The 10,035-nt window shown below is 39.2% G+C and overlaps 1 protein-coding gene across 2 annotated transcripts; it reads right to left on the bottom strand.

Moving 5' to 3' along the window:
• Positions 1–557: 557 nt before the first annotated feature.
• On the bottom strand, positions 558–8,940 carry LOC102786358 (protein-lysine 6-oxidase-like). 2 transcript variants are annotated; one of them, XM_006792227.3, is made up of 7 exons: positions 7,914–8,940; positions 6,930–7,038; positions 6,345–6,482; positions 5,984–6,140; positions 3,224–3,319; positions 3,004–3,119; positions 558–2,161 (listed from the first exon to the last, which is right to left on the bottom strand). In XM_006792227.3, exons 1-7 carry the CDS (start codon positions 8,836–8,838, stop codon positions 2,155–2,157), a joined length of 1,548 nt encoding a protein of 515 aa, XP_006792290.1. In that variant the 5' UTR covers positions 8,839–8,940; the 3' UTR covers positions 558–2,154. The 2 variants fall into 2 exon arrangements, with proteins under 2 accessions (XP_006792290.1, XP_087687584.1); XM_087831458.1 differs by lacking the exon at positions 558–2,161 and having other exon boundaries at positions 2,964–3,119.
• Between the last annotated feature and the right edge of the window lie 1,095 nt (positions 8,941–10,035).

The raw sequence follows: 10,035 nt of genomic DNA, 5'->3' as shown, positions 1-10,035 counted from the left end.
TTTCCATTCACTCAGTTATACACTAACACACACTTGTAGAAACATACTCATAACATACATCCTTGACAATTTAACATAAAATGAGTATTTGCAGTTTTCTAATATGTCCAGGTGAAAGGATGAGCTGGATGTGGTTTTGTTTGTTTCCTGTTGTCAACAGATCCCTGAAAAGATCAAAATGAATGATTTCTACTAGGCTTTGTCTGTGTTTATTCAAAACCTGATGCATGTTATTCATCTGCTCCCAAGAGCTCCACTGAAAAATATTCTGAGTCACACTCTTTAACCGGCTGACTTATTTCTTCTTTTATCATCAACATGGATGCTGTGGTTTATTTTTACTGGAGTCTCCATTCACTATCCGGCTGCCATAAATACTGCTGTTTGAATAGTGTTCGCTTACTTAGTATGCTGCAGTTTTAGAAAATTATGTTTTTTTTAAAGCCACATATATTATACATATGCAGTGTGATCCTATAGAAGGCCAGGATCACACTACACAATAGTCACCCAGTAAGAGCTCAGTCCTGGGACATGGGCTGCTTTAACCCTGACCTATTGGAGAATACAACTTCTCTTTGTCTTTGTAAAACCTTCCACCACGTGTTGTGGATCTTCTTCTCAGTTGTGGTTTAGATGTTTTTTCATGAGAATTGTTGACAGTAGCGACAATCTAGAATATCTTTTATGTAAAAACCTCTTAACATCCACCAGATGGGATGGTGATCTGTTTAGGGTTATGTTTAGGTTGTCTCTGAGCCACAGGCTAATAAGCAGGTTTCAGATTCTATCAGTAACCTTTGAGATGTGGTTTCATACATGTGTTTGGACCTTCTATTATAACTAATGTAGCTCCTCTATTATAAGAGGAGATAACCTTTTTCTTATTTTTTCTTATATACAAGGTATGGTCAAAAAGCTCCAGGAAAACTATCATAAAATAACTAAACAAAACAAACAAACAAACACAAAAACATACCTGATTTAATTTAAAATTGAAGACCGACTTCCTTGGTGGTACTTGCTGGTAATTAGAATTGGACCTCCAGCTATGACCCAGCAGTTTTCAGTTGAAGCGTCCTAAGTTTCCAAGCCCGATGGCGACACTTCAGGTCAGGAGTGTGATGAGGATTTTTTGGAGGGGGTTTGGAGGGTGCTCCATGAATTCACCCGTCATGACCAGACTATCAACATGGAGTTCTACAGTAACATCCTAAGTTGTCTGCTGGACGACGACAGACGTTATAAAACATCACTACTTTGCCTGTTGGCTCTGAAGCGTCAATTTTAGTGTTTTGGTTGCCATGGTTTTTCAAGCCTGATTTGCAGAGCATTTGATCATATCTCATGTACAGTTTTACAGTGGTTGATATTCATATGACCAAAGTTTCAAATAATAATGTCACTGTATGTGGAAGTACTGCACTCCCTGTGATCCACAAGATCAGGCATCAGACTGCTCTAAATGCGTGGTCAGTTTCTTTTCCTTTAATATATCAGGCTCTGGGTGTGAGCAGACCAGCCCGATCCAACATGATGTTTAAGGAAGGGCAGCCAATCACTGCTGAAAACCAGGGGACCTTGTTTTGAACTGGTAATCACACAAAACTCCTCTAGTAGAGAGGAAGAACAAATTATGGAGCTGACAATGAGCAACATTAAACCTTATCCCTAAAAGGGTTTCCCCAAAAGACTGGATGTTATAAGGTTAAATAAAACTCTAGATGTTAATAATGTGCACATAATAGTAACAAAACTCAGAAAAAAACATTAACAACGACATCAAATGACAAACAATACACACATTTCAAGCAAGTAAGTAGCACTTAAAGGAACAAACGTGTCTACGAACAGTACTTGTATTTGTTAAGAAAAACAAACCAAAACAAACCAATCGTAGCACATTTCTAGAAATACACAATCAAGTAATTCTGATGACATCACTAGTTCCATATACAAAGTTTGTGTAAACTAATGTTGCATTTATTCTGAATAAATGCAACCCCAAGACTTCATAGCAGGAATGTAGCTCACCATTACAATACAAAATTTTACCAATTGCATAAACCTTTTTTCACTGATGTCGTTGAGCCTGTGCAGTACAGAGGGGGTCTTACTGCCAAACTTCTGCATGTTTCCAGAAAAATTTATCTTTCAACCCCTGAAAACAGATAAAGAGAAAATCGTTAAGCATTAGGAATTAGAATAAAATATATTTGATACAGCTTTGATGCAACAACCTGATAGTTTTCACTAAAACATTTCTGGGAAATGTCTCAGATTTTTGGAACCACTAATTTAAACTAATTTGGATAACGTATATAAAGAGACATCTCGTGTTGACTTAATCTGAAATATTTACCAAATGAATCATTCATTCCAGTTCAATAAAGGGAATGTGGTGTTTTAAAATGTCCAGAGTAAAAAAACACAGCCTACAGTCACATGAAAAGGAACGTGTTTGCAGTACTCAGTGCAGTCCTGTGAAAAGCTAAGATACAAACCTAAGATGTGCTTTCATCTTTTTTTCTTTTTGGTTTCTTCTTCTTCTTCTTTTGTTTAAGAAAGAAGAGACTTTCTCCTGTTAGCCCTTCCAAATAAACCATGTTCAATCTTTTTTCAAAGTGTTGTTGTGAACTTTAATCTTTTAAATGCTAAGTGCAGCCTGTAGAGTCGGAGATGCAGCTGTCTGTTTTTTTGCTGTTTCTCTGAGAATTGCAGTCTGACCTTGAATTTGCTGAGATGTCAACTCCTAGGAAGATTGTGGCACTGGGTTAACACAGACCAACAAACTGACAAAGCTTCTGCTTGCTCACAGTTGCTGTTGATCAGTTAATCAAATCTATTCGATTAGCAGCACTTTAGCTGCTACTTACCTTCCTAATTCCTATGAAAACAGGGTGGACTTGGTTTTTCACAGGACTGCACTGAGCCCTCTAAAAAGCATTGTTTTCCACTCGAATCTATGCTACGATCATGTTCAGAGAAACCCTCTTATAATACCTTGTTATTCGACAGCTGCGTGTCTGAACATAAACGCCTGTGTAAGTAATATCACATCTCACTACGTTGTTGTTGAAGTCTGACTCCAGGATGTGGAAATTGGGATTGACTGTAACCTGACAAAAAAAAAAAAATCATGAATAAATTCTGTAGCAGGAGGTTATAAACATTTATTTCTGTGTTGTGAAATACACATACAGAGAATGAACATGTGACACACCTTCAAGATGTAGTTTCCTGGAGGCACATCAGTGATGTCAATCCACTGACAGTCGATGTTGGCAGCGTAGAGGTCATGGCAACCTGGGCTCAGACCCTACAAAACACAGTCACCTCAGTGAGGTTTATAACTTGAACAGGCGCACGCATATCTGTCATAAGAAAGCATTAACCTTAAACATTATATAGAGTCAGAATCACAGAGCTCATACAAAAGATACAACAGGCAACAGGATGTTTAATTTTATTGGAATAAACCAATGTTCTAGTTAGAAAAACATTTCTCTGAAGTGGATTTGGAGGATTTACAAAAGACAAAAAACACAAAAGTATCTTTATTTCTAATGTGATAAACTAAACAGAAGGATCAGAAGTCTGTTGAATAGCTTATAAACTTTTTTCCATTGTTACATATTTTTCTTTTTTTTCTGTGTGTGTTATTTTATTACTCAGCCTCTCATTTCAAATACCTCCTCCCGTTTCTCCTGTTTGATTGCGTGCTCCGCCCTAATGCGTCCCACTGCCTCTAACTGTCTTCCCTGTGTATTTAAGCTGTATGTCTTCCCTTTTTTCCCTTCCAGACTGTCTTAGTGTGCACTTTGCGTTCCAGCATGCTCTTAATGAGCGCTACCTTGTGTTTTCTACCCATTTCTGTTTCCTGGTATCTGGTTTAGTCTACTCCTCGTGATTTTGTCTGTCTGGATTCATCACCTTTTACCTCAATAAAGACTCGTATTTTCTCCTAAAGCTCTTCATAAAAGTATCTGGGCCTTCAGAATAATGCAAATGAACACTTGCAGTTGTTTTCCTATTGAACTACTTTAAAAAGTCTTACCCATTCTTACTTTTCTTGTTTAGCTCTTATTTGCTATTTAAAGTGGGTCTCCACTGATTTTACAGCTCAAGTATATTTACTCATCATGGTGAGTGGCTGTGAACACAGCTGTTTAATGTCGTGGCTCTGAAGGAGCTTTGTGAAATAAATGGCGAGAAGCCTGCGAGCCAGTTCAGTCAACTCAAGCAGCATTGCTTCAGACACACGTGACATGTCTCACTTTCTTCACATCACCCTCCCAATTTGGTGGTTTGTTTAAGCTTCATAATTTGCAATCTCTGTCCTGCACTGCTGCTCCTTCCACTTCCTTAAAATCTGCCTGTGCATATTTAAGTATCAGGCATGGTAGTGTGCCGGAAGTGTGTCAGTGCTGTGCACAGCCTTACAGATCCACATTGTCAGGGGGCAGGGTCAAAACTCTGTAGAGGAACCGGTGAGCTACTTTTCATGTTTTTGCTGTTGGGCCTGATGCAGTCATAGTATACAAAGAATGTGTCTGTACTGGAGTTACTGTAGTTTTTTAATTTGTTTTTTATTTTTATTTCGATTTGATATGTTTTTTTTCAGTTTCTTTACAGAGTGAGTTTTCATATTTCATTTTAGTTTAGTTTTTATTAATTTCAGTCATAGTTCTAGTTTTGTTTTTTAATTTTCATTGCATGGAGAGAGGTAATATTTAGGAAAATCAATGCAATACAAATACTGACTCATAGTCTTGTAGACATTCAGAGCTTCAGTAAATGCCCATCAATGCCTCTTCAGGCATTAATCAAAGTAACAGATACTAAAACTAATGATGTTTTCTCTACATTTACATATTTTATTGGAGTTAGTTTTCCAAGTTCACAAAATCATTTCAGTCTGCTATTTCTTTTCCAAAAGTCTAGTTTTTATCTATTATTTTATTTTATTTATTTATATTTATCCATGATGTGTTTTTTTTCTTGTTTCTCCTTCAATTTATTTAGCCAATCAGCTTTCTACCTACGGTTAGCGACATCATCTTCGGGCTGCAAGCCGTTGGTTTTCTGGAGGACTTCACATAAATGTGTCTGTGTAGTCTCTGTGCTGGCTGAATTGTGTGAAGCTAGAGCTTTGGATGGATGTTTCACAGACAAGTGAAGCCATAATTCCTGCATTACTCATCACTTCCAGGTTTTTACATGTAACAGATTTGCAGGGAGAGTATATTTTTCTGCTGCTGTAATAAATCATTTTACACCCGGCTTGTCTGATTGAGCTGATCTCACCATGAACTTGAAGACCTCAAATATACCAGAATCCTGGAGAGTCCAATGCAAAAAATGTGTTTATTTAGTCAAATACTGCTTGAGTTTGGCACAAAGGTGGTGATAGTTGATATATAGCAAGTCTCTACTGCTGTTTTAGTCTTTACTTTACAGGGTAGTTCAGAGAGCAGAGAGTGAGGGAACAACACCCAGGAAATAGCCTGAAGCAAAGTAGACTTCAGCCTCCATGCTTCACCTGAGGTGCATAGGTCAGCGATAGCAGTAGCTTTAAATTAAAATTTAAGTGCATGTAAAAGTATCTCTGTCACAAATCAAAATTACCAGATCAGGAATGATGCATCTCATCTCAACTTTAAACCTTCACTTCACAAAGATCTTAAGACTTTGCATGTCTACTGCTGACCTATCCCACAAAGGTATGGAGGGTTCTTCCTGTTAAAAAAGACTTTATCTCCACACTGCCCTCAAATGAAGTTGGGCTATGAAATCTTGAGAGAACTGTTGTAAATCCGCAAGCATCCCGACTCAGAAAACGAATAGGTGGATGAATGTTTTAAATAAAATTAAACCTAACTGAACTGAGCGTCTTCTTTCTTTATCTTTTTCCTCAGCTCTCGTGTAAAACAGATATCAATCCGTGCGGCGTTATATCACATAACATATGATGGTGTGTTACCTGCGTATGAGCTGTACAGGCGTAGCGTCGCCTGAATCCAGGATCACAGTTCGTGTCCTCGAGACAGAAACTGGCCTTGTGTCCCTCGGCCACTTTACGTCCTGTGATAAAATCCAGCAGATCGTAGTTGCTGAAGGCGTCCATGCTGTGGTAGTGTCTGTGGGTGCAAAAGAGATGGAGAAAAAAAAATCAATAGCGGATATTTTGTTATGGCTCAGGAATGTCTAAAAAACCTGCAATTTTATTGTCTTAAGTGAATTTTCAGGGTTTGGTGTTCTTCCTAGTTTGTCATATCTGAATGTCTAATCGCTTTAAAAAAATTTTTTTTTAAGAAAAATGATTTAGGAGTCATCAAACTTACTGGTGACAGCTGTGCCAGTCCCACTGATATCTGGGCTTGAAAGGGAGGAAGTCAGCGGTGCCTTGGTTCTTCACTTTCTGTGGAAACCGCAGGAGGACTCTGAAGTCGATGTCTCGCACAGCAGGTCCATAAGCCGATCTTGGATGGATCACAGGAGAAAAAGGCGTAAGCTGCATTGGAAAAGTGCTACTGGCTGAGCTCCCAGGTCTAGTTTTCTTAAAAGTAACAGAGCGCAAAGGGTTTGTTCCATTGTGCTTAATGCTTTTGGGAAAACCAAACCAGAACATTTATGTCTTGGCAGGACATGATGTTAGACAATCATGTTGGACAATCAGTGCTACGTAATATGATCAAATGCTTTTGTAACTCGCTTAACAAAACAGTTATCCCAGCATGCTTAACAGCTTACACTGGCATAATTGAATGCAACCCTAAAACAACTAAAAGTTGTTCTTAAGCATGTAAAACGATTCCCCACTGAGAAAAAAACAAAACAAAGGACATGAGTATGTGTGTCTGCCTCAGTGTCTACGTGCTGCTCTGTTCATACTGAAGAAGTGAATCACTTCTGGCACCTCAGATTACCTGGCCAGACAGTTCTCCTCAGCCGCACAGCGAAGCGCGTACATCTGCATGCGCTGGACATAGGTACCTGCTTGGATGGCATATGGGTCTGGCACAAGGTCTGGCAGTCCTGTTGGGAGGAGATTAAATGGACAGTCCAAGTTTTTTTTTTCCTCCTGACATCTTAATGTTCCCAACTTATTCATGCTGAGAATAATCCACAGAAATAGACACCCTGAAAATGTAAACTGCTTTGTGTTTGTTGGCATAATTTAACATGTTTCACATTCCTTACAGCTCCAAAAGCCAAATAAGACTTTTTTTTCTCTCGCTCCTTGGCTTTTTGTTTAAAGTGAGACATAAAGTTATGAAAATTGTCCTTAAATAATCAAACAAGCAGATGATTTTAAATATAACAGTGTTTTTGTGTGTCCATAGAACCGTTACATGAATGTAAAGCCAGTAATATTTGTGCCAAATAAGGGATAAAAAGCTGTTTTAAAGTAGTGGCCAAATTAACACTAAAACAGGTTTTGCTTGCTGGAATTATATTATTTTAAAATATTGATCACAGACACAGTTTCTTAATCCACTCTTAATTTCAATAATTTACATTGCAAATCTATCCATTTGGCTAACTATATAAAATACAAAATTTGAAGAACAGCTAATAAATATCATGGATGTCAAACTCATTTTACATCGTGGACGTTCATGTGAAGTGGGCCTGATCAGTGAAACGAAATGATTAAGGTGTAAAGGTTCTGTCTTGTTATCATAAATTTAGAATATAAAGTTTTCATTAATTCACAGAAAATGTACTTTTATGTAGTATGAATGGATCAATAGCAAAAACTGTAAAACTTAATAAATTACTCTTAAAAGTTCAAAATCTGAACTATCCTTTACACTGTCCCGTTGGGCAGACAGAGGCCTTATGTCTGACACCCCTGATCTACATAATCTGACTTCTCTAATATTATATAAATGGAACACTTGACCTACCGTTTTGGAAATATCCTGTGCCGTACCCTGTGCCAGGCGGACGGAGGGTGCGGGCCGCTGATCTCCCTCTGGTCGGATACATGTTGTAGAAAACAGAATTCCTGTGGTTTTTAAGCGGGTTTCGAGGGTCGTCATTGACCATGTCCTCTCCATTGCTGTTTTCCTCAGTAAGTGCAGGAAATACAGCCGGTGCCTCAGACTCATTTTCCAGACCTGACGGGTGTGCAGAGATGGAGCGATCAGTCTGAGCAGGTTGCCTGGAGACGGGCGTCACCTCCGGCCCCGCGCGTAACTGTTGGTTTTGCGCACCAGGTCCGGATTCACCTATTCTAGTATGTAGTGCGGTATTATCCACAGTGACAGAACCTCCATTACCGCCAGAAAAATCTGCTGAACTCCCCGGTGAAGAGGCGTTCGTGGTTCTGGTGAATTCACCATTAAAATGGCGTGCGCCTGGATGTCTTACAACTGCTGCTGTAGGGCGTTCATGTCGCTGTCTGAACCCTGACGCGTGACGATTCACGGGCGCATACGGTCTAACATCGTGTCCAGGTGTGAGAAGTCCCGATTGTGCACTGTTATCAGTCCTGAACTGTCTGGAGTCAGTTGGTCCGGTTCTCACAAGCGTCATTCTTCTGCGCGCTCCAGACATCTGGCTCCCGGTACCATCCCTCCGACTGCTCACGTAAACCCTCGACTGGCTGGTGGACCGATACGGAGCCTGGTACTCCAGCCCAGTGCTCATTAAACTGTAAACCTGCCCGTTGTTCTCCCATTGAATCCGGTGCCGCCAGGGGCCAACCGTGCGCTGCTGCCCAAAGCTGAGGGGGAGTAGTCCTTGGAAAATATATAAAAATAAAAGTGACCGTTTAGCCATGGCAATTAAACTTAATAAATTAAAGCCCACGTGTAAGTTAGCAAACATCACGTAAGTTTGCGTGCACAGACGTAGAAGCTTCGTGGAGAATGGATTAAAATCGGCAGTGCGCTTCCAGTTTCAGCTCTGACACAAAACAACATAGCACTTCTCAGGAGGACTGAGAGATGGAGAGAAGAGGAGGGCTGAATCCTTTTTCCCGGCTCGTTTGTCGAATTCAGTCCAGTTACTTTCACTAAGTCAAGCTTCTAAAGAATTTAACCCATCCCTTGCTGTGGTTACGTGCGGTTAGACAAGTACGTTTGCTGAGTAAATTTCACGCAAGGGTGTAAACTTAACTCAGCCAAATGCATCACCTCGAGCTGGTGAAGCTCAGGGAACACTAAAGAACACAAAAGGAGTTGTTGTGTTTTAAATCACGGTTAAAAACCTATTTGTTTAATCTCGCCTTTCCTGCTTGTTAATGCTCGCACCTGACTCTTAGACTTACTCTACTTTTCCTTATACATATTTTTTATGGCTTGTGCTTTTATTATGTTTTTATTTGATATGCATTTTATACTACCCCTGTGTATTAGTTGCATTGACCTGTGAGTATATTTGATACTTTGCTAAGGCCTTATAATACTCGTGTTACTTCTCTGTCTCTTATGTTAAGCACTTTGGTATACCGCTGGTTTTTAAATGTGCTCTATAAATAAAGATTGTTGTTGTTGTTGTTGTTGTTGTTGTTGTTGTTTAAGTAATATTTTTTGTTGAGCAGAACTTACTTTTTCATTTCAATATCACTCCTTGTTATTTGACACGTTGATCACGGCTAAAATGCCCCTTTAGAGCTAAAGATATCTTTATATGGAGTTAAAAAGTCACCACGACCAGTTTATCAAGCTAAAAAAAACCAAACGAACAAAAAACAACAACAAAACAATGATAACAGCTGACAGTTTCAAATGAAACATGAAGACATGCAACAATCTGGAAAAACTTTGCGTAAATAGTCTTATTGACCACAAGGTGGCACTTTGCATCTGTATCAGACCATCCCAGTTTGCAGTGCCCTAACAGCTATCACGGAGGGAGCCCGTTCCCATAAAATATGTCCATCTTTTCTTTTGTCATTTATGACTATAACTCTTTTTAAGGCTAGCTGTACAGCTTTTAAACACGGTTCTGTTTGTTATGCTCAAAGGTGTTTCTTGGAGGATTTCTTTGTTCATTGTTCAGCTATACCTTTTTTTAAAATCA

Source organism: Neolamprologus brichardi, chromosome 18 (genome assembly GCF_056152115.1).
Source record: "Neolamprologus brichardi isolate AB-2024 chromosome 18, ASM5615211v1, whole genome shotgun sequence".
Lineage (NCBI taxonomy): Eukaryota > Metazoa > Chordata > Actinopteri > Cichliformes > Cichlidae > Neolamprologus > Neolamprologus brichardi.
This window is presented reverse-complemented; position numbering and strand designations above follow the sequence as displayed.

Coding starts and splice junctions, on each gene's coding strand:
- LOC102786358 (XM_087831458.1), bottom strand. CDS start 8,838: ATGTTTGCTAACTTACACGTGGGCTTTAATTTATTAAGTTTAATTGCC. Junction 6,141..6,344: donor GACTGGCACAGCTGTCACCA/GTAAGTTTGATG, acceptor TTGCACCCACAG/ACACTACCACAGCATGGACG. Junction 3,320..5,983: donor CCTGTACAGCTCATACGCAG/GTAACACACCAT, acceptor TGTGTTTTGTAG/GGTCTGAGCCCAGGTTGCCA.